General features: G+C 46.9%; 1 protein-coding gene across 1 annotated transcript in view; it reads left to right on the top strand.

The window, feature by feature from the left end:
- Nucleotides 1–23,915, top strand: part of NCAPD3 (non-SMC condensin II complex subunit D3) — a 42,349-nt gene that overhangs the window by 3,881 nt on the left and 14,553 nt on the right. Inside the window, exons 5-21 of the mRNA XM_066639372.1 lie at nt 1,574–1,707; nt 3,248–3,320; nt 3,909–4,034; nt 4,360–4,612; nt 6,303–6,365; nt 7,763–7,846; nt 9,527–9,600; nt 12,071–12,205; nt 14,142–14,362; nt 17,004–17,204; nt 18,120–18,208; nt 18,346–18,461; nt 19,193–19,300; nt 19,483–19,597; nt 19,683–19,790; nt 21,136–21,374; nt 21,899–21,978. Coding sequence (XP_066495469.1) covers nt 1,574–1,707; nt 3,248–3,320; nt 3,909–4,034; nt 4,360–4,612; nt 6,303–6,365; nt 7,763–7,846; nt 9,527–9,600; nt 12,071–12,205; nt 14,142–14,362; nt 17,004–17,204; nt 18,120–18,208; nt 18,346–18,461; nt 19,193–19,300; nt 19,483–19,597; nt 19,683–19,790; nt 21,136–21,374; nt 21,899–21,978 — 2,219 coding nt within the window. The remainder of the gene's footprint in view (nt 1–1,573; nt 1,708–3,247; nt 3,321–3,908; nt 4,035–4,359; nt 4,613–6,302; nt 6,366–7,762; nt 7,847–9,526; nt 9,601–12,070; nt 12,206–14,141; nt 14,363–17,003; nt 17,205–18,119; nt 18,209–18,345; nt 18,462–19,192; nt 19,301–19,482; nt 19,598–19,682; nt 19,791–21,135; nt 21,375–21,898; nt 21,979–23,915) is intronic.

Here is a 23,915-nt window from a genome sequence, read left to right as displayed (position 1 = left end):
TGCAAAACATATACTGCAAAACAGCAAAACATATACTGTGCTGGGGGGGGGGTAGATTGTTTGAGCTCCTTGATGCACAGTGAGGCATGGGGATATGGGCTGACAGTCTAGTATGCCCAATTGACCTGCAAATGGACCACCAAAGTTCTGTGTGCTGGGCAGGAAGCGTGGAACTTCTGGGCTGTCTTGCTGTGAGATGGAGATGGACACCTTTTTATTAGTGTGAGACTGTTCTATTGACATCCTCCTCCCTGCAGTTGCTCTTTGACTTGGAATGTGGTCAAGCGACCTTAGAAACATTATCTGCAGAGGAATGTTCTTAAAGGCTCTCAAAGAGTTCCCAAATGGAACTGTATCACTGTAACTGTTTCTGTTGCCCATTTTAGCAAGGCCTGTGTAAGTAATGACAAGCCATACTTTATGACCTGCATGGGTTTTGATAAGCCCCTGGCCTGTGGCTGGTGGTGCATTTGTCTTGGGAGAAGTCGGAGGTTATATAGGCATGCCTTAAATGGTTAGAGCAACCATGGTATAAGAACTGCAACTAAAACTATTCTCTACTCCAGCAGTCGCCAAACTCATTGCTGTACTGCGCTAAACCGGTCCCCATTCAGACCAGCGCTTACCGTTCTGCTGTGCGGCTCAGAAGCCCCTCTATCTTCATTGCACAACACTCTGGGAAGTCGCGGCTGTAGCCCACTGTTCCAGCAGGCATCACGCCCAGATTTCTGGGCAGACGCAACTACCCGCATGGCCGCATGACGACGGAGGGGCTTCTTGTAAGTAGCATGGTGGAACAGTAAGTGCTGCTCACACAGTGGAGGGATGCAGTGTTGTGCCGGATCCGGTCCATGGGCCATAATTTGACAAGCATTGCTCTATTCCGTGGTTCTCAAATGAACCTGAATCGTGATGCCCTCAGAGTCTCTTCTTCCTGGCTAAGCCAGGTGCCGCCATGTGGGATCTCATGAGATCAAAGGTGGTGGCACCACGTCTTGTGAGGTTTGGGTGCTGCCATCTTGGATCTCATGAAATCTCAAAAGATCCAAGATAGTTGCGACCAAATCTCGTAAGATTTGGGTGCTGCCATCTTGGATCTTGCAAGATTTCGTGAGATCCAAGTTAGTCAGCACCCGTGGGGGGCAGGTAGAAGGGGTGGCTGGGGACATACCATGGTGCCCCTGTGAGTAGGCCACAGCAAGCTAAGACATCACAACACACATTTTGGAGACCCCTGCTCTAGCCCATGCTAACGGCGCAATGTGGTTGCTGGCATTTCCAGCCCAGAATGCTGCAACCTTTTGCTCTCTTGCCCTATGTCAACTTTCTCTAGTTAACCTGCTAGCACTGACAGAAGCTGGCAAGATCCTAGCATTGGTGATGAGTGAATCCAGAAGTTTGGCTCTGACTGGATGTCTTTCAGTGTGCCATGAAACCATTTGCTTGAGGGTACAGATGAACTTGTTCATGTTTGTCTTGCAATTTTAGAGCGGCAAATATTTTGTGAATAAAAGCTGGCAGCCCATCGGACTCCTCCTGATGCCCACCTGCCAATATCCTGTTCCCCTTCTAGATCCTACACCGGGTATTTCATCAGCTTCTGGGTGTCATCCTCATGTCGGTAGGGAGAGAAGGATCCAGCGGGGCATCTGCCACTGTTCCGGCTCAGGTCGTTGGCACTAGAAACCAGGCCATCAAATTCATAAGGTGAAGCCCAAAGTGGCTGGCTGTGAGCTTTCCTGCTGTTTCAGTGGCCTGCTCTTATCTCCTTCTGCTGCTGGCTGCTTCCAACATTCTGCATTTCAAGCACATTCACCGTGAAGCAGTTTAGATGTTTGAATCAGTCACTTTGCAAGCAAAGCCTCTGAGGAGTTTAAATGAGCTCTCTAGGACTGTGAGGACTACAAGCACTAAATTAAAATTATTGCTGTTTTTTCAGTGCACTTTCAGCCCAGGACAGCATTTTGATAGCTCTTTGCAGGTTTTTCTTCGGCATCTTTTTAAGATTGGGAACCTTTTTGGGGTCAGAGAACCATGTACTCCTTTAGCTAGGCAAACTGCTTTGTGAACCTCTTTGCCAAAAGGCAGTATATAAATATTATTTAAGAATAATTGCACACTTTTGTTAGTCCGCATGGGATCCAGTAAACAGGCATGGTAGATGTCTGAGCAAATGTCAGGAATCTGAACAGGACCACCATCTTTAAATGCATAACCAAACCAAGATATAGCTTAAAGTCACCAGCTAAGGCTTTAGTTTTCACGATCGTGTCAGTAGATGGCAGTACTTTGATACTGTTTCATGCTCTGCTCTGTTTCATTTAAGTTGGCATACAATTGAACTTTGCCATGTATATCTTATGATATTTGGTCTGCAATTCTATTCGCACTTAGCTGGATGTAAGTCTCATTGACTACAGTGGGACTTACTTCTGAGTAGACCTGCCTAGGATTGAGCTCTTAGTCATCTGGAGGAAATTTCTTACTTGCCTCAGTTGAGTGGGGAAGTGGTTGTACCAAGCTTGAGTTACAGTTTTGACTTTGGACTGGGGAAGCCTGGTTTCGGATCCCTGCTTGGCTATGAAACACAGCATCTCTTGCCCTGGCAAGAGAGTTGAGGCTACTATAGCTGCTGTCAGATAATCCCATGGTCACTGGCGTGAGCTTCTTAAATGGAAGGAAGTGTGGAAATGCATTTGCTCCAAGGCATGTAGCAGTTTCACCAGGAATAGCTCAACACTACAGGCCATGCTTTCAGCCTCGTGGGATCAGGACTAGGGAAGACCTCTGAATTCTGGGAGATTTGCCACGAACCGCAATCAACAGCGCTGGGCTAAATGAACCAATTGGCTGGCTTAGTATAAGGCACTTTTGTGTGTTCCTAGGAAATCAATTGGTACTTGTGTCCTGGTCAAATGTGTCCCAGTCATTGGCATCCTTGAACATTTGCATCTGGTTTTTCTTTGTGTCTGGATCATTTGCATCCTGCTATAACTGGGCAACAAGTGTCGTGTTATGTATCTTAATGCGCTTGTCCTTACCCTACCTTTGTGTTTTAAAAATAAAAAAGGACATCTAATATAAATTACGTACAGTGGGACACAAATGTCCGGGACACAAAAAGAATAGGCGCAAATGTCCAATACCAGGGCACGGTGGTGCTGTTACTGTAAAAATCAGGAGTTTGTGTCCTGGCTGATGTGCACACCTCTCTCCTGGTAATCTGTACATCTCCTGTTTTGCGTAGCTCTCTGGCCGAAGAATTGAAGGAAGCTGCCTTTCCTGTCTTGCGAATCCTGCTGCAGCATATTTGTGTCAAGGTGGGTTATGATCCTCATGCTCTGTTGTGTCCATATGGAACCTGAAAAAGGAGAGCTCCTGTCCTCAAGGCTTTGTCTGAAGGCAAGCCAGGGCAGGTGTTTTTAGGGACTTGACCAACTGGTGACTGGACATGGGCAGGGTTTGATCCAGAGGCTGCCCATTGCCATCTCCAACATCACAGATTGTCTTTGGAGAAATCTGAACATAATATGCAACATTTTGGAATAAGTCAGCATGGTAACATGGAGCTGAGGATCCAGATTTTTAAGTGATCTGCTGATGACACTTACAGTAATTGAATGTCATCGTTTGCCTTCTGAGGAAGCATTCAGCAGGGTCTCTACGATGTACCAGAACTCCAGCATGTCATCTTGCACACAGTTCATCCCCATGAATGCAACAGGTTCATCTGTCCACAACCCCTGTAGTCAGCTACTTGTCCATCCAATGACCTTACTTAAGCAAGATCCAGCCTATAGGTCATCAGTTGCTAGTTCCCAACAACTCCAGGCGTTGCACATACTACGACCACTTGTCAGACTTGAGTTCGTCTTGACACTTTTTTCTTTTGATTCCTTTTGTTCCAGGTCCCCGATAAGTCTGAATATCGAACTCATGCAGCCCTGGCTTTGGCACAGTTGCTGTACAAGCTTCCTTGCCTGGAGCACGCAGACTTCATTGCTTGGCTTTATAGATACTCGCGCAATAACAAGGTGAGAGGGTGGCAGTGTTAACTTGCATACCCATGGGGTGTTGGCTGCGTCTGGGATTGCTTGGTGTCACAGAAATGTGATGTGGAGTCTTGGCATGGTCAGGCATCCAGCAGAGGTTTAGGACAGCATTTCCCAAACTGTGGGTCTGGGACACACCAGTGGATTGTGACCAATTTTTGGTTGGTTGCAGAACAGAAAGAGCAGATTAGGCTATCCCGCTAGCCTATCTGAGTGCGCCAACAGGCTGGGGCAGCCCTGGAGGCCACCTTCAAAGCACAGAGCCTGCTTGGCTTGCTAGTCGCAGTCTTTCCTTCTCTTCCCCTAGATACCCTACAGGGTTTTTGCCCTTGATGTTGCCCTGGCCCTGCTGGACCTTCCGGAGCGATTCCCAGACACCACCTTGTCTGAGAGCCAGCAGGCATTCCTGAAGCACCGGTTCCTGGTCCAGGTCATGGTCTTTGGCCGGTGCTCGGACAAAGCCCCAACTGTTCGTAGCAAAGCACTTTCCAGCTTTTCACAGTGTCTGGAGGCAAAAGCCGCGTCAAACATAGAAGCCATCCAGGATCTGCTGCAAGGCAGTGAGTATAGCAGGAGGTGCTTGTGTTACTAGTGGGAGCCAGAGTAGGGGAACTTCTCACTTGAACTGGGTTCAGATGCCCTAGTTGGCAACCTTCAGTCTCGAAAGACTCTGGTATCACACTATGAATGGTGGTTCTGGAACAGCGTCTAGTGTGGCTGAAAAAGCCGATTTCGGAGTGACAATCCCTTCCACACCGGGAGCAAGTGCAGTCTGTCCCTGGTCTGTCTCCCTGGCTATGTGCCTTCCTTCTTTGCCTCTTTGCCTCAGACTGTTGGCCAAGTGTCTCTTCAAACTGGGAAAGGCCATGCTGCACAGCCTGCCTCCAAGCGGGCCGCTCAGAGGCCAGGGTTTCCCACCTGTTGAGGTCCACTCCTAAGGCCTTCAGATCCCTCTAGCAGATGTCCTTGTATCGCAGCTGTGGTCTACCTGTAGGGCGCTTTCCCTGCACGAGTTCTCCATAGAGGAGATCCTTTGGGATCCGGCCATCATCCATTCTCACGACATGACCGAGCCAACGCAGGCGTCTCTGTTTCAGCAGTGCATACCTGCTGGGGATTCCCACTCGTTCCAGGACTGTGTTGTTTGGAACTTTGTCCTGCCAGGTGATGCCGAGAATGCGTCGAAGACAGCGCATTTGGAAAGCGTTCAGTTTCCTCTCTTGTTGTGAGTGAAGAGTCCATGACTCACTGCAGTACAGAAGTGTACTCAGGACGCAAGCCCCACAACCCCCTCTATTCAGCCATGAAACTGGGTGACTTTCCTAGCTCACCTCTTCTTCTCCCCCCCCCACCCACCAACGCCCACAGTGCAACACTATGTGTAAAGCTCTGAACTACTTGGAGGAAGGACTGGATAAATATAACTAGGCTATGCAGAGATGTGTGTGTGTTCACTTGAGTTGGTTGTCCAGCAGTACTTGGCAGGATCCAGCCCAGGGTCTGCCATTCACTGACCCCACCTTACTACAGGTGGGCTGATGCATGCTTATGTTAGAGTTAGAGGTGGGCGAAACGGGTTTTATTTTTTCTGCAGGTTTCAGTGTTTTCCAAAGTTAAAAGTGCAGCAAGTGGTGTTATGTGTTTTTATTCCGAGGGCACATTTTTATAAATTATAACGATATATTATGATTGCTTTAAAAGTATACTGGGTAGGTGGTATAGTGTTGGCAGATGCAGCCACAGGCATGTAGAGGTGACCAGAGAATACACAGAGGTGTTACAGAATGGTTTTATTTTTTCCTAGATTTTGTAGATTTTGGTGTGTGTTTTACAAAAATGAGAAATGCAGAAAGTGGTGTTACGTGCTTTTATTATCACCGAAAAATCCACCTCTAGTTATAGTTTATATTGCTTTTCAGCCAGAAGAAGCTCTCAGAACTGTTTACAATAATAAAAGCACACCATAGACTAGATAGGGGTGTTTATGAGCATCTAGGGAACAGGCAGAAGAAGGGGCTGGCTGATGTCTGAGATGCCAACCCAGAGAAGTCCTTCTCGTGCTCTGCAGTTGAAGTCCCTGGCCATTTGTGATGTTGGAGCCCCAGGCGCCTCCCTTCAGAGGATGGGGACCAAAGGAACTGCTGAGGCAGACGTGGACTGACTGAGAAGGCCGTGGGGATAGCACCTCCTTAGGCTTTTGAATGTCACTAAATCTCCTCTCTCTCTCTCTCTCTCTCTCTCGCTTCTCAGCTGTTGGCTCCACAGTCCTGGACACAAACACACCTGCTGGGACTTTCCTAACCAACACAGGAGGTAAATACAACAGCCTGATGTCAAGAGTGTCTTACGCTTTCCAAACGTGTCCTTAGTGTTCCACTGCTGGTAGAAATGCAGCAGTGTGGAAAGAGCACAGCACCTCTGTGCAGGGAGTTGCCCTGGTGGAGGACCAGGCTAGATGTTGGGGCAGGAGGGCCGTTGTCTTGGTATATAGCAGGGGTGGCCAAGCCAGGGCTTGTGAGCCACGTGCAGGACTTTGACGTATAAAGTATGGCTCTCAGAATTATATTGACTAAGCTCCTTTCCACATCGCAATCAATATAAAAGGCAAATAAGTTCTCAAGCTTTATAATTTACCGAGTATAAACTGGGAGTCCGCTGGATTAAAACATAAGTGTAGTGTTCGTGGAGAGTAAATGTATTTAAAAATTTGAATGCTTCTTCAATATTTTGGCTCTCAAACATCTGAAGTGTGTAGTAGGTGGCTTTTACATTAAGCAAGCTTGGCCACCCCAGTCTATAGAAAAGAGCAGTGGCATAGCTAGAGGGGGTGCAAGGCACTCAATTTTTCAGGGAGCCTCACCACAGTGTGCAAGGGGTCCCTCCCCTTTAGAGCCATTCCAGGTGGTAAGAGCAAAATGGGGGCATACCCCTAACTCTGAAGGGGAGGGGGAGGGACCCCTTGCGTGTTGTAAGAGGGGAGAGAAGCCTACCCCCTCTGCCTTACTTTGCTGTGCTCTGCAAATTTTTTCTCTCTTGGCTCACTTGTGTTGCTGTACCTTGGCTGGCCAAAACAGTTGAAAAGCAACACAGTTAGGTCAGGTAGCGGAGGGGCAGGTTTCATCTATTCCCTTGTGTACTTCCTGTGTAAAAAATAGGCAGTCCACTCTCTATGTGAGTGGGGCATCTACATTGTCCTCCATGTGACACCCCCCCCCCCGGCTTAATCTTAGGTATTGCAGAGAGAGCTCCACTAACTGACAGCCTCAGCTAGTGGAACTCCATTCCAGAGAAATGGGTGCTGGGGTGTCGAATAAGACTTCCTTATTTGTCTGCAGTCATTCACCAGGTCTGTGGGTGAACACAGCACAGCATACGGTTGATAAGCAGAGGGGCTGGAAGATGGCTCCAGACAGTCCCCTTCCTAGCCCCTGCATCTCTATTCCTCTTTATCTGTCCCCCGGCTTTAGTTTGCGTGCCTTGAATAAGGAATGGACTGTGTCCTTGTGGTACCATTCCATTAGTATTGTGCCCTATCAGCCTTGTTTCTACTGTCACAACACACAGCTGCCATCACCATCACACCTGGCCTCGGGAAGCTCCCCCTTGGGCTGTGTTTTCTGGGGCAGTTCTGTCCTGCGGTGGTGATAGGCAAACAGAACCAGACACGTTTTTGTGTCATCCGCCCTGTGACTTTAGACTTCTTTTTTCAGGTCCCTCCAGCCATCGTCTGAAGACGTTTCCAACTTTCAGAACAATTGAAGTGACGGGTGAACGCGACGCATCTGAGTTTGATGGTAGGCCGAGACCAGGAAGGGGTTTTTCTTTTGCTTTTCTGCTTCTGGAATCCCTGATCCTATTATTGTGTGTCACTGTATTTTTCAAAACCTAAGCAGAAGATTGCCTGTGGGAAGGGGTGAGCGTGTAATATTTAAATCTTATGTCTGCCCCAAATTCAGGGCAAGTCAGTATCTCTATCTGAACGGTTTACTGCCAGCACTTGCAACACAGGAAGGAAGAAATGGTGTTGTGGCAGGAAGCTAGAACTCTGTTACTGGATAGTAGGAAGTTGAGATTTGAGTTGAGGGAGGTAAAACAACTTTGGGGTATGTTTAAGGGGGAAGGTGCTTAGAAAAGGATCACTTTGGGGTATGTTTAAGGGGGAAGGTGCTTAGAAAAGGATCACTGAAGAAAGAGCTCAGGAAAGGGAGTTGAGAAAGACTGTTGAGAAGGGAGATGGAGAAAGAGGATCAACTGGTTGCAAGGAACACTTTGGCTCACCAGATTCCTGAGCTAGAAAACAAGCAGGAAAGAACTGGCAAAGGCATTGCACCAGCGAAAGCTTGGCAGATATGATTCTGGAGGAGCAGAAAAGGGCTGGGTGAGGAGTATAGTAGTACCTTGGCCTTTCATCTAGTCCAGGGCTGTTCAAACATTTTGGCAGGAGGGCCACATCATCTCTCTGACACTGTGTTGGGGACCAGGAAAGAGAGAATTAATTTACCTTCGAATTTGAATAAATTTACATTAATGAATACATTAATGATGGAATCTATATGAATGAATGAATTTTACTGCACTTTTTTATAATACACATGAGAACTATAATACAGGCGTGCAGAACCACCTGAGAGCTATGAACCGTTTGCCACACACCTTTTGCACAGTGAAAACATACAGACCAAGCCAGAAAGGCATGGAGATATAAATTATTCAGAGGCAATGGGGTGGGGTTTAAAATAATGCCCAGAGAAAAGCAGAAAACACAAAAGACTATAAAAGGCCTTGCTGTAACTCAACCCACAGCTCACGTCTGGTGGTCACGACCAGCAGTCGTGGGCCAGCGGGGGCTCCAACAGTCTCTGATGGGCTAGAGGTTCATTGGAGTCTGGGGGCTTCCTGTGGGCCAGATTGGGGGATCTGAGAGCCGATGTTTACCCACCCTTGATCTAGTCAGAAACCAGAGCACGGATGAAAGTAGAAAAAAGTGGATGAACGTCAAAGCAGAGCCTTGTTTAACTTGCTAATTTAATCGACCAGTGATAAACATAAATAACTATATAACACATGTGAGTGCAGGCAAAACCTAAATAAACTGAAAGAAAAGAAAAACAAAGTTGGTGAACACCATGGAAGGTTTGATGAAAAAGGAAAGTGTGGACCGAATTTGAAACGTGGTTATAATTGAAAACAGACGACAGAGCAAAGCACTGAAAATCAAGGTTTTGCTGGGCAATGCAATTGTGCACCCACTTTGCATTGTCTCCATGTGAACCTTCAGGGCTCTGCAAAGTAGATCCCCCCCCCCCCAAATACAGTCTTCCTGCCTATATTTATAACTGCTGAAGAAGTACCGAGATAACACATTTGAGACGCTTTGAATGCTTGAGGGTGCCCTACATAAATGTGCACTTCTTGAGTTTGCAGAGCACATGACAGTCATGCAACTCCTTGCTCTGCTTTCTGCCCACCAACAGGAAAGGAGATCATGGTCATGCTGAGACAGAGAGCTGGAGATGAGAAGACCAACGTGAGGAAATCGGCACTCCAGGTACAGCACTCGCTTGCTCTTGGAGTCCAGGGCTTGGTACCGAGAGGGATTTTTACTTACTTACAAGAAATCATTGCGGTTGTGTTTCTCGAGGACATCCTGCAGTGCCCAGCTGCATCATACTCCACCCACTGCCAGCAGGGTGATATTACCTGTAGTTGCAAGAAGAGAGTTGTTTTCATGGGTCTGCCTAGCGCAGTACTCTCATAAGAACACAAGAAGAGCCCCACTAGATAAAGCCAAAGGCCCTTCTAGTCCAGCTTCCTGTATTTCACAGTGGCCCACCAGATGCCTTGGGGAATGTGCAAGACTACAAGATATCTGCATCTTGCTGCCGCTCCCTTGTGTCTGTTATTTAGAGATAACCTGCTTCTAAAACCAGGAGTTTGCAAACCCCATCAGGGCTTGTAACCTGTGATGGACTTTTCCTCCATAAAGCTGTCCAGTTCCCTTTTAAAGGCATCTAGGTCAGCTACAGAACCTCAGGCTTGTAACTGGCACCAGGATGTCGGTGATAAATGTTGAGGATTCCCCTTTTTCCTCACCTCCTGCATGTGTGATTTTTCAGGAACGGGACCCCATCTTCATCCTCTTCTTAATATAAAGTTGTAAATGCACGCAACCCACTCCTGAGCCCTTGGGGAATAGGGTGGGTGTTAATTCCAAACAAACCAAATTACCCCAAATTGGTATTGATAATGGCCAAGAGAATCTTTCCATCCTTGGAAGCAGCATCAGATGATAAATGACTCAGAAATGTGACCTTAACTTGGGCAAATACTTGATCTCCTGCTGAGAGATTTATTACTGTGTAATGAAATATGTAAGCCTGAATAAATCATTTTTTAACGTTTAAGCCCTCATGTTTAGAATATTGATAGTGGCGTAATGAATGTGTGTGGCAGGGTAATGAATTAGCACACATTGGAATGCAGAGCTGCTCCATCGCAGATGGCACGGAATACCAGAGTCTTCTGTAGCTCTGTGGCTTGGAATGTTGACTTGCTCCAGCCCTGTTCCCCAGTGCAGGATGAGGGGAGTTAAAGACTCCTAGCATGCTGGTCATAAACAGGGCTGTGCATTTGGACTCCTCATCCTCTCCATATTAAAGGTAATGAAAGAAGCTGTGTCTTCCTCTCCAGCTTGGCACAGAGGTAGGGGCATTTAGCATCACTCTGTAGAGTGGCCACAAGTGAGATCCCCTCTCTAAGCTGACCAGGATTATTTTGGCACTCAGAACCACTGCCAAAATGACCCTTGGCCTTTCCTTCTTGCTTGAAGTTATGCTTGTCACAAGGGATTCACATCCCTGTTGCAAGTGACCCTATCCTGGGCCCTGTGTTTACCATGGGGATTATCATTGTGGTCTTCGTGGCTCTGATAGTCCCCTGTTGGCCAGAGAATGGAGAAGCTGGCGTTCATCCCCCAGACTCTGCCTGGAAAGAATTTTTTTTGAAATGTCTGGGGACTGGAGGAATTGGCCAAAGGACGAAGGCAATGCTGCCACAGTTCTCAATCATTGTTGTAAGCCTCTGGATCATTTCATCAAAAGACGGCGCATAAATACAGATGCCCGGATGGTGTAGTGCTTCTAGATTGTACTTAAACCTGGAAGATCCAGTTTCAAATTAGGCATGAAGCTTCCTGGGCCAGTCACACTCTCTCAGCCTCACCTACCTCACCGGTTGTGAGGGAAAGAAGGAGGGAAGAAGCCATGCGTATCACTCTGAGCTCCTTGGGGAAGGGCAGCACAAAAAATGTGGATAAATAAATAATGCAGGTTGAGCCTAATGATCCACGGATTTTCTGTCTGCGGATCTGGCTTAATGCATGTCCCTTGGACCCATCTTGAACCACACTTGACCCAACCTGAACCCCCCAAAGGCGACCTGAGTGCTTTCTGAAGCCAGAGAGACCGCCTACAGCCTCTGTGGGCCTCCGAAATCCCCCTGGAGGTGACCAGAGCCCAGCTCCATCCCCAAAACCATGGATTTGCTTATCTGTGGCTTTCGGGTATCCACAGGGGTCTGAGAACGGATCCCTTGTGGACACCGAGGCCCCACCTGTAAATCTATATCGGAATAGGTTTGTGAGCCACCTGGAGCATCTCTCCTGTGGAAGGGGAAAGACAATACAAATACTTTAAAGAATCCTTGCTCTGAGCTTTCATGCTCTCTTGCTTCCCAAGCGTTCTACTGTACTGAATGTGTTGCTTCAAATGCCCTTCGTGTCTTCACTGGTGCAAGAAAAACTGCCTTGCTGCTTGAGGACTTAGGTGTGTTGTGGAACATGCAGACCCTCCCATGGATCCTTGTATGCCTGTCTTGGATGTGGTCATTGGTTCCAAAGCTGGCTTTAGCTGAAATGCACAAACTACGGGGGTGTTTTCCGAACGGTTTGTATACATAGGTTGTTGTTTTTTTTTACCATGAGTTCAATATGTTTGGCCCTTGCCTTTTCTGATGTTTAGGTGCTCATGAGCATCTTGAAACACAACATGGTCCCTTGCACCCCTGAAGACCTGACCGTGCTCCAGGATCGCTGCCGGGATCCTGCAGTCTCTGTGAGAAAGCAAGCCCTGCAGTCTATTACGGACCTTTTAATGGTGAGTGGTGGAGGGGGCAACACACTGTGTTTAGGTTTAGGCTGGGCTGTGTGTACATTCCTACAAAGGAGGAAACAGATAGACGTGGGTCTTTTTAGTGATAACAAAATAAAAACGCCTAACACTGCTTTCTGCACTTCTCATTTTTGTAACAAAACAAACCCCAAAATCAGCAATAGCATAAAATCATTCTCTGACACCTCTACATGTATGTGGCTGCTTCTGCTGAAACTATGCCACCTATATTGCCTACCTAGTACATTTTAAAAGCAATTATATTATAATTTATAAAAATGTGCCCTTGGAATAATAATAATAATAATAATAACTTGATATTTATATACCGCCTTTCTGGTCATCGGATTACTCCTCTGACTTTGTTCAAGGCGGTTTACACAGGCAGGCATTTCTAAGTCCCTCAAGGGGATTTTTACAATCATAGAGGTTCTCTCTTTCAAGAACCAACAACATTTCAGAATGGATCTTCCTGGTTTGGTCTCACTTCTGGCCTCCAGTTCTCCCACCCAGGCTGGCAAGCAGCTCCATCTCTCACATGGAGGGCAGCCAAGACGCTTCTTGCTCACACCAAGAGCAGGTGGAGTCACTCAGCTGGGCTTGTCAGCTGCTTCATGGTCTTGTCATTCTCAGCCGTTCAGGGAGCTGCTGGTGTCCTTGAACTGGAGACCTTCTGATGTTATCTTTGGGCTAACAGAGGCTCTACCCTCTAGACCAGGGGTGTCCAAAGTTTTTGGCAAGAGGGCCACATCATCTCTCTGACAGTGTGTTGGGGGCCAGGGAAAAAAGAATTAATTTACACTTAAAATTTGAATAAATTTACATAAGTTTACATAAATGAATATATTAAAGATGAACTTATATGAATGAATGAAGGTTTTGCAATAGCTCGAGGCCTATAAAAGGCCTTGCACAAAGCAAGGCTGGCCTTTCCTTTGCTGCCACTATTGCATCGCAGACATGAAACAGCAAGCAGTGGAGGGAGCCCTCATCCCACAGTTCACGCGAGAGGTCAAACAATCGACCTCAGGCTGAGAGTACTTGCTTTGGGCCGCTGAGGGCTTCAGCAAGTCTCTGGAGAGCCAGAGGCTCATTGGAGACTGGGGGCTCCCTGAGGGCCACATTGAGAGGCCTCGAGGGCCACAAGTGGCCCCAGGGCCGAGGTTTGGTCACCCCTGCTCTAGACCAGACCTCCTGCCCTAATAACAACACATAACACTTCTTTCTGCACTTCTAACTTTGGAAAACACTGAAATCCAAAAGGAAAAAAAAAAAAGCTTTTACCCACCTCTACAAATGCCAGTCACTGAGGCCTGGATCTTCCAAATAACTGGAAATCTTACATTACTCCCTCTCTCTTCTAGGATTTCAACAGGTGTTGTCCCTGCAGCTAATAAGGGCTAGCATCTTCCTTTTTTTAAAAAAAGGAAGACTGACAATCAAACTACCTATGACATTAAATACACAATTTTTCCATTTCTGTGTCTTCTTTCCAGATAAGAGCAGGGTGGGGGGGGGGGGAGAAAAAGGGGTGTCATTGTTGAGACTGCAGTGGGTAATGAGGGGAATTTAATCCTTTTGATCCCAGACCAAAGTGCTAGCCCTCCCCCCCCCCCAAAAAAAAAAAAAAAATCCACAAGCAAATAACTTTGGTCCTGGAACTTTCATTGGGACTGCAAAATTTGGATATCCTGAACCATGACTAAAGACAAACCGTAAAACTGGTACGATTGATCAGTATTGTACATATAAAGTGTGGTTGTCTCGGATACAGTATAAAGCAGTATTTTTCCTGGTTTGGTTTGTTCTCTGTCATTCCCACTGATGTGCAGCATGTCCCTTTTCTTTTAATCTACGTGTGACGGTCTTGACCTTTAGCACCTTGGGCGGAGATCTAACTGGAAGTCTCCTTTTCTTGCAGTCTCAGCCCAGCAACGTCCTGATCAAGAAGGCTTGGCTGGCGGGCGTCGTCCCTGTCCTCTTGGACTGCGAGAACTCTGTTCAAGAGAGAGCCTTGGACTGCCTTGACCAAGTCCTGCTTCAGCCTATCAGACATGCTAATAAATTTACTTGTCAGGACAGAAGCCAAGCCCTTGCCTGGGACCTTCTTATGCTTTTCACAAATGAGAGCCAAGAACTAAGGTAGGGGCTGTAGCTTCTGTGCACATGTGGAGGTGTTCCTATTAGGAGCTTTGGTTGCCATCAGTATGCGCAAGAAAGTCCGGTTGACATTTTTGACATTACACGCACATGTGAACTGTGGGAGTCTAGTGCATACCAAGTGGGGTTTTTTGTTTCATATGTTATTCCACACAAGGAACGAAAAGCACAGTGTCTTGGGTGTAGAATTCAGCTTTCTGAAAACCTGGCCTTTTGTTCTTGCCAGTCTTTTTCCTCCATCAATCTGTCCAAACCTCATTTAAACCATTTCTGCCCACCCCACAGGCGTACACATTTGATCCCTGTTGCATAAATGCAACACTGGGCAGAAATGGCTTAAAGGAATACAGGCCAGATGCCATATCCCCATCCTTAGGCACAGAGTTCCACAGACCAATTACATGCTGGGTAAAGTGATATTTTCTTTTGTCTGTTTTAATTCTCCCGATGTTCAATTTTAGTGGATGTCCCCTAGTTCCGGTGTTATGTGAAAGGGAAATGAACATCCCTCTGTCCATCCTCGCATCATTTTACATGTCAAAATCCTGTCCCCCAGGCTCCTTTTTTCAAGACTGAAGAGCCCCAAACGCTGTAGCCTTTCCTCACAAGGGAAGTGCCCCGACCCAGTTGTCGTTTTGGTTACTCTGTGCACCTGTTCCAGTTCCACTAGATCTCTTTGAAGATGTGGCGACCAGAAAAAGAAAGATAGGTCCCCTGTGCAAGCACCGAGTCATTACTGACCCTTGGAGTGTTGCCGCTTCCACGACGCTTTTATGGCAGACTGTAGGCGGGGTGGTTTGTCATTACCTTCCCCAGTGTGGCAACCAGAACTGAACCCAATCCAGCGTATCTCTGAATATTGCTGTGGGGCAGACAGTGGCAGAGGGCTCCGTGCCCTGCTTGTGAACTCTCTTTAGGCATCTGTTGTGGGGAGCAGGATTGTAGGCTTGAGGAACCCTTGGTCTGATCCAGCAAGGTTGATCTCCTGGGGACCAGATGGGAGCCCCTTGGCCGCTCACAGCTTATCCTTACTCTGTCCCCTTTGATTTTTAAAGAGGAGGGGGTTGGAATGCTAATTAGACCTGCATAAATCAGAGCAGCCACCCATACAGGGAATGGAGCGTTTGTCTTCATTTCGGCATACAATATGCTGCTTGCCTGTGATTAAGAGCTTTCTGTCTCCCTTCCAGATATAAGTAGCAGTAAAAGGGATGAGGTGATATTTTTAGAATGACAAGGACACAAACGCTGATTAAAAACACCGTATGTTTATTAGTCAATAGCATGTAACCGTTTCTGAAATAGAACACTGATCCGTCGGTCGTGCCGCTTTTGGCATTTCCAGTCCTAATTTTGGTCCCTTTTAGCAGCCTGCTTTGGTATTTCCACATTGCCTGCCACGTCTGAGGCGTGTTGGAATTTCTCCCGTCCCAGCACCATGACATAGGCAAAAGTCAATTTGTAAAAAAAAAAATGGCTGAGCGGGACACTTTGGCATAAAGAAATAGGGATGTTCGTGGGCTAAGACATGCAGGTAGCATATGCCGAAATGGAAGAAGATCTACAGGTTATTCTATGCCATAGTCAAAAATACCCCTCACCTGTCGACGTAGAGAACCTCTCAGAAATTTTATTTTAAGATTCAAAGTTTCTGGATCCACATTCACTTGAAGCCTCCCGGCAACCTGATCCACGTATGTGGAATGTTTGCTGTGATTCTCTGACTTTGGGGCAGCTACTCTAAAAGGGGAGGGCATTTGTTGCAGTGGGGGGAAGAGGGAGAGAGAGACATGTCAGATATTCCAAATAAGTTGACAGTACTCTGGCATTGGAGCTGGAGAGGCAGAAAGGCACTGATCTGCGTTTTTTTTAAATCTTCTGTAGACCCCCACCACTGTCAGAAGGGAGGGATGTCGTGACTGGAGGGCCTTTGTGGCAATGGGGCCCTATGTCCCGAACTCTGCCCCACTTTGAATGTCAAATAACTCACTATATTCTCCAGGCTTTCAGATGTATTTAATTGGCTTAGTCCTTTGCTGGAGGGGAACAGGGTGTTGTCTGCTGTGCTGCTTAACTGCATCTTGAATATAATTTTATTTGTTGCTTCTTCATGGTTTTTAAATGCATCTTGTAAATTGCTTTGAGAATTCTATTGCATTCGAAGAGTCACAAAATGAATCGGTGAGACTGTGAATATCGCCTTACGTAGCAGAAGAGCCACTGCAGGGGAGCTGATCAAATATTGGACTTGGGCTGGGAGACCTACATTGACGTCCTGTCCCTCTTGTGAAGGTCACAGGGGATCTCAGCCCATACACTACGTCTCTGCCTAATCTACCCTGCAGGGCTGGTGTGAAGATAACGTGTGATAACCCTGTGTCCATCCCCTCTCCAGTCTCTTTAGTGGGGAAATAGTGACATTGAGACAAATGCCTAGGACTTTTCTGACCAGTGAGAGTCAAACTGGTTTGGAAGTGAGCCTCCTGTTAGCAAAACATCTCTCGTTGTCTTCAGACTGTTCACACAAGAACCTTTAAACATTCCCAGTGTTGTATGAGACTTTGTTTAGTGGTCTAACAGTGGCTGGTTTTCTCCTACCCCCCCCCCCCGTCCTTTCTTGCAGCCGCTACTTGAACAAAGCTTTCCACACGTGGTCCAAGCAAGGCAAATTCTCCTCTGCGTTTGTCAACAGCATCATTTCCCACACGGAAACGGAGCGCGCGGCACCGGCCTGGATGCTGCTTGCCAAGGTTGCCGGCTCCTCGCCCAAGCTGGACTACTCCAAAATCATTGACGCCTGGGACAGTACTGAGAGGCAAGCACAGTCCTAATGACGTATCTCGAGAAATCCTGGGGTTCCAGAGGTGCCTTTTCTTGGCCGCAGCAGATCACTGAGCGGTCTGCTGAGCTTGTTGAGTGGCTAACTGCAGACTTGGTGTTTTTTGTCTCTCCCATGTAAAGCTGCTTTCTATTGAGTGCAACTGTTGGTCCATCTCATCTAGGATTGTCTACATTAGTTGGCAATATCTCTCCACAGTCCCAGGCACATGGCTTTCTCAGCCCTGCTACCTAAGATTCTTTCAGCTAGAGAAGTTGGGGACTGAGCCTGGAGCATGCGCTCTCCCACCCAGCTATGGCTCCTCTCCTCACACCACCGCTGCCACCAATCCCAGAGCACCACAGTGATAAGATGAAAGTACCTCCCCCGCTTCTGATTCCCTTGTTGAACCATTGCACACCAACAGTGTGCAGCTTTCACTTTCAGCGTCGACTTTCACTTTAAGCAACCCAAAACAGTTTCCTTGCAGCAGCTGTCAGGTGTAGACCAGCCTGTTAGAATCTGATCAAAGATTAGAATCAATAGAACATTGCAGTTGACTTGGAGAATAAGCATCAGAAAGAAGGGTCAGTGTAGGGCACAGAATCCCTGATTGGCTGTTATAACTCTTCTGAGATTTAGAGGATATTTCCCTCAGTTCCAATGTGTCGTCCCCATCCCCCCCCCCAAGAGCTAGGAACTTATTTTTACTTTTTTTTCCCCACTGAAAGCTGAGATTGTCACATAGCTGGATTCTGTGCCAGGATCCTGGTTTTGAATAATGCAACGTGCATGCATCCTATGCGCAAAAGGGAGGCAACCCTAAGTGCAGATGACACTTTTTTTTTTTCTCTTCTTCTCTGGTCTAGCAGATTTTTACTGTCCATTTCCTGTCTCTTTTGGGCTGTCCAGGAATCGCAGTGCCAGCTTGGAGACAACAGTGCACATCCTCTATGTGATCGGGAGCATTGCAAAGCACTTGCCCAGGAGTGTCCAAGAGCGGCTGATAGGTGAATGTCTCTTTAAAAGCTGCCTTGGGGAAAGACTGGGAGCAGCTTCACCTGTCATCTGAATTGTGGTCTCTGTTTTAGAAGAGTCCATGAGCTCTGACTGTAGCTCACGCTAGACATTTGTGCTCTTCTTTCAGATGATATCAAATGTTGGCTGCAGGACTTCCGGTGTCCCCTGGAGACTATCAGTCCAGCTGTCGAGACTCTCCAGAAGCTTTGCCATGCCTCCGTGGAGACCACAAAGGAAGCACAGGTGGGGCTACAAAGCACTCCCAAGAGAGTGAAGTTCTGGGTTGAATCAGAACCTGCATCTAAGAACACCTGCCTGCAGCAAATTGTCAGGGTTTCCATTGTCCCACTTTTGGTGCAGAGCTAAAGTAACTATTATGCAAAGAACTCTGCCCTTCAATGCAATGTGAAAAACTCATCCCTTTGGGGCTTCTGTTTTTGTTTTGGGCAGCAAGGGATGGAGATTCTCTCATCTTAATCCCTAGAAAATAATACAGTCATGTTCACAAATGAAGGAGAACTTGGGCCCAGTTTGTCTGTCTACTTGGACATTGTGGCTGTAGGTTTGATCCTTGGCATGTGGGAAGTTGTGTTTGTGAAGGGCATTCCTGCATGGGATGGATGACTGTTAGCACTCCCACAACATCCTTCCCCTTTCCTTTATTCCATGGGGAAAAAAATCCACAGAGTAGTTTACATGGTGAGAAGAATTGCAATTCTCTAAATGGAGTACAGTCTAAAAAGGAACCCAAGAGGGGATCTGGCCACTGGAGGGCTGCAGTGCTGGGATGAACTGGTACATACAGTTGCTTCCCCCTTGTTGCATACAACAGACCACTTTGGCTGGTGTCCCTTTGCCCGGTTAGAAGGGGAATATGCTAACCCAGACAAGCTTTGTTTAGTGGGGGCAGGGAGGAATGATGGCTGAGTTTCCTTAGCAAATACTGAATTTGATTCTCCCCGTAATTTGAACAGGAGCTGTTGGACAAAGTATGTGGCAATCTGGTGTCTGCGTGTGAGCATTGCATCTCAAATGTGGTCCTCCAAGAGTACGGAGCAGAGCAGCTGCAGGAGGATGCCTTGGTAAGGGAGGCCAGGCAGTGTAGGAGGGCTGGTTTTTTTACATTCTCAGTTGCAACTTTTAGACCAACTTTTTACAGACCAACCTACAGCCTAAGCGGCAGGCGGCAGAGAGCCTTGTCATTAGACTCATACAGCATTTTCTAGCGTTCTCGGAAGTTCTGTGACTTTGCTTTTTTCGACAGGTGAGGCACCTCTTCACCTTGGGTGAAGCTGCGCAGCTCTGCCCGGCCAAAGTGGAGAAACGCATCTTCTTGCTGATACAGTCCATCCTGGCAAGTCCTGTTGACGTGGATCAGCGTAAGGCCTCCAAGCTGTTTGTTATCAAGCAAAGCCCTTCCTGCTTCAAGGGCCATTCTCACTTGTGATGTGTGTTTGTTTCTAGTGCCCAGCCCAGTGGACAGCGAAGATCTCCCACCATCTCAGCCGTTGTCCCAGTTCAGGGGCTCCACGATGCCTTCTGTGGTCAGGGCACATGCATTCATTACGCTAGGTAGGAGCTAACTGTAGCTCATTGCTGTGTGCATCTTTTTTTCTTGTTCTTCTTCTTTTCTAATAACCACTGAAATTCTGTACATATTTTAAAGTAAGAGACCCAGCTTTTCCCTTCCATCTTTCAGTGTCCGTAAGGTGGCTTAATAACAGTACTATTAGAAAACATGATAGCAGCAACAGAGACATGAAAACCAACCACAGAGCAAGCAGCCCTTGGGTCCCTTCAGGGAGAAACGTGGGGTAGAAATACAGTAAATAAATAAATGGGCTGCGGTACTGAGGACTGCCTACCTCTGTAAGCATGAGGACTTGAAACTTTGTGTGCTAATGAGATCTGCTGGATATATATTGCATCAGTGCATTACATTTTAATTCTGTCCTCCCTCAAAGGCACTCAGGACAGTTTACAGGTACAGCCTATTTATCCACAGATTTTTTATCTTAGGATTTGTCTCAGCAAATCCTTGCCTCGAATGGGGTGGGGGAAAGTCACACACACATTTGCCTCCTTTGCCCTGCGCTGGCGTCAAGCTCCATTTCCAGGCAGCCCAAAACACTGCAAAAAGGCTCTGCCTCGCCCAGGCAGGGAAATAGCCCTGGAGCCCTGGAAGAGGTTCCCCTTGCAAAGGAACAGTAACACTCCTGGAACCCCTGAGCCAGCAAAGAGGCTGAAGAGGGGAAGGGGGGGCCGAAAATATCTGTAGCCAGAACACGTGCAGCAAGGTGGAGTGTGCGTGTGCGCTCTCTCTTTCTCTCACACACACACACACACACACACTCACACAGGGGCAGGTGTGGTAGCAACAGAGGGGATTGCTTTAAAAAACCCAGGGAGTGTTTGCCGAATTCCCCCCCCCCATTCAGATGGTGCAGGCACTCACCAACACAAGCAAAAACCCCCCCCCCCCATAATGCAGGCTATCACCAACTCAAGCAAGCCTTCCCGCCAAGCAAAGCATGAGATTTAGCCTACAATCCTCTCCACACTTTCCTGGAAGTAAGCCCCATTGACTACAATGGGGCTTACTTCTGAGTAGAAACGCATAGGACTGGACTCTTAAAAGCTCAGCATCCCAACTCTGAAAGAAGCGGGGACAACTGGCAACGGGAGGGCTGAGTATGGAGCGGAGGGGATTGATAACAGCTGCCTTAGTTTCCTTCCATCCGGAAGTGTTTTTTGGGGTTTTTTGCATTTTTTGTTAATCGCATTTTCTGTTAATCGTGCCAAATCACAGAATGGAACTGACGCGGATAAATAGGCTCCACCTGTACATGGTCTGGTGCCTCAAGTGCAGCCAGTGGAGGTGGCTGCAACCTTAAATCTCTTGCTTACTCTGTGGTAGGTAAGCTTTGCCTCCAGCATGAGGATCTGGCAAAGAAATGCATTGCTGCCCTGGCCCGAGAACTGGAGGTGTCGAAGGATGTGGCCATCCGCAACAATGTGGTCATTGTGCTTTGCGACCTCTGCATCCGCTACACCACCATGGCTGACAGGTATATCCCTAATGTGTCCGTGTGCTTGAAGGACCCAGAGCCTTTCATCCGGAAGCAGACACTCATCCTGCTCACCAACCTCCTGCAGGTGAGTGCAGCAGTAAGAAACCCACGGCGGCTTCATCCTTGCCCAAGAAGCTAATAAACTGCACAGTGGTTCTCACAGGTGTATGTTGTGTCATTGCAGTAAACGGTGATTTATAACTAGAGCTGAGTTGTGCTGTGACTCCATGGAAGCACAAGAAAAGCATGGAATCTTCTGAGAGTCTTGGCTTTCATTAAAATGCCAAGTTCCTAGCCCTCAAGTAGACAAAACTCTGCTAGGACATGTATGGGTAATGCTTGCTTGAAGGGTCAGGAGAATGCAAGGGGTCTGAACAGTAGAGTTGGAGAATCCCAGGTCTTTTGCAGTGTAGAATTGGGACTGTCAGAACATGGAGTAAAGCCCTGAGACTACTGCACAACTTGAGAAGGTGCAGAAGGGCATATTAAGGACTATTTGGGGAATTTTGTCAGGGTGGAGTGTAATGTTGCAGGAATCTAATTCCCAGGTTATGCCTGAAGCGATAACTTGACAAGTTTGTTCTCTCTCTCTCTCATGTTCTGGAATAGGAAGAATTTGTGAAGTGGAAAGGCTCCCTCTTCTTCAGATTTGTCAGTGCTCTTGTGGATCCAGACCAAGATATTGCCAGGTACCAGCACCTTGAAGCCAGGTTGTGCATGTGTGTGTGTCCGAGCTGAGCTCTACTTCTGCATCCTGATTAAATCCAAAGGGGGAGGGTAAAGAATATCCTCATAGGACAGCTAAGGCTTTGGCATGTGGCTTTTTATCTTTAAAAGCAGATTTGAAACTGGGGCAACATTCCTTTTTCATTCCAGCATCCAAAGTCGCACCAAATGAACATGGAAATTGGCACTGGACAGCACATTTGGTCTGAGAATCTTGATTTTCTTTGTCTTGCCCCCTCCCCCCCTTTAAAAAAGAAGAGCCCAATCTTATCCAGTTTTCTCATGCTGATGGAGCTGTGCCAATGAGGTGTGCATTGCATCCTGTGGTGGAGGAGGGGGGACACTTGGAGATCCCTTACAGGACATTTCCTTATTTCAGGGCCACATTATGGCTGCATCTGCGCTGGAAAGTTGGATACGATTGGGCTGAAAGTGCCTACCAGGAGAATCTGGAGACAAGCTCAAAAGTGGTGGGCAATGCCTGGCAATGTTTCAAAAGGGTATTTTTAGTGTAGACTCTTCCACTCTGCCCTGCCCCCTCCCAATTCTGAGAATATTCAGTCCTTGGGACCTCCCTGACCCCAAAAGTGAACTTCTTGCATGCTGAAGTACTTTTGGAATCACCCATGTGACAAATGTAGCATCAAACCTAAATCCTTTGAAGAAATTAGCAGCCTTGTGTCTTGTGCTGTCCTCTTCCCTGGCAAATCCTTGGGGATTGTCAATTGCAATGTAATACTTTTTTTATGTGTGTCCTTTGGGGAGGAGGATCAGTTCCAAAGGTACTCCCATTGAGGACACTGTGAGGTTGGGACCCATCCTAAAAGAAACAGACAAAACTGGCAATCTTGTAAACATTGCCTTTTGTTGTTCAGTTTGTGTAATAATTGCAGTCTTTTCCCAATAGGTGGTGGTGTTGCAGCACCCTAATGTATTTGCTTTGAAGAATTTTGACTAGGTAATTTTCTCCCTGAGTGAGAGTGTGTAAGATAAAAACCACGCACACTGTCATTTGCCATCTTATTTATTCATACTGGGACTGGGACCCAGTTACAATTAATCAGCCAAGATTTGTGAACTTTAGGCAGTTAATTTAAACTTGCTTTCGAGTAAATCAGAAGTTCTGGATCTAGAGGCATGCCATCTCGCTTGTTTCGATTTAGAGCGTGCTTCCAGGTATTGTAGCTGACAGCATGTCAGAAGAGTCATTCCTTCCTGGATGGGAATGCCTCTTCTAAGATAAAGCATTCCAAGTTGAGAAGAGGAGGCACCTCTTCTAAGTTTGTACTTGTCACATGCAGTTTTTGATTAATATTTTAAAAATAAGAAGTTGCCCTCAGAGCAGACAGCTAAAACAAAAAATAGTTCATATAATTTTTTTTATTGGACTGGTAGTTAATTGAGTAGTAAGTTTGAGGGTTGTGCAAAACTCTTTCTGTAGAAATATTTTGTCTTGTAAAAGACTTCCAAGATGCTCTGTGCCAGCCATTTTCAGCCACTGTGCTGTGGTACACTGGTGTGCCACAGATGATCTGCAAGGCGTGCCGCGGGAGTTTGGGGGAGGATCATTTGTTAGTAGGGCCACTGGGGGATGCGAGCCCCTAGTGTCAGTGTGGTGTGCCTTGTCAGTTGTCAAAAAACCGATGGTGTGCCTTGACAGTTTTCATGCCCTCTCAGTGTGCCATGGGATGAAAGAGATTGATAATCACTGCTCTAAGCTTACTATCCCTAAGAAAGTCATGAATTCATTTAAAGGTGCAGAATGAACCAATTTGAATCGCATGTCCCCATCAATAAATGAATAGACTGTTAACTTCTGGGTTTATTATTTATGACATTTATATCCTGCCTTTCTTTTGCCAAGGCAAATGTCCAAGGCAGCTTATAAGTTTCACACACA

This window comes from Tiliqua scincoides, chromosome 11 (genome assembly GCF_035046505.1).
Source record: "Tiliqua scincoides isolate rTilSci1 chromosome 11, rTilSci1.hap2, whole genome shotgun sequence".
In the NCBI taxonomy this organism is placed as follows: Eukaryota; Metazoa; Chordata; class Lepidosauria; order Squamata; family Scincidae; genus Tiliqua; species Tiliqua scincoides.
This window is presented reverse-complemented; position numbering and strand designations above follow the sequence as displayed.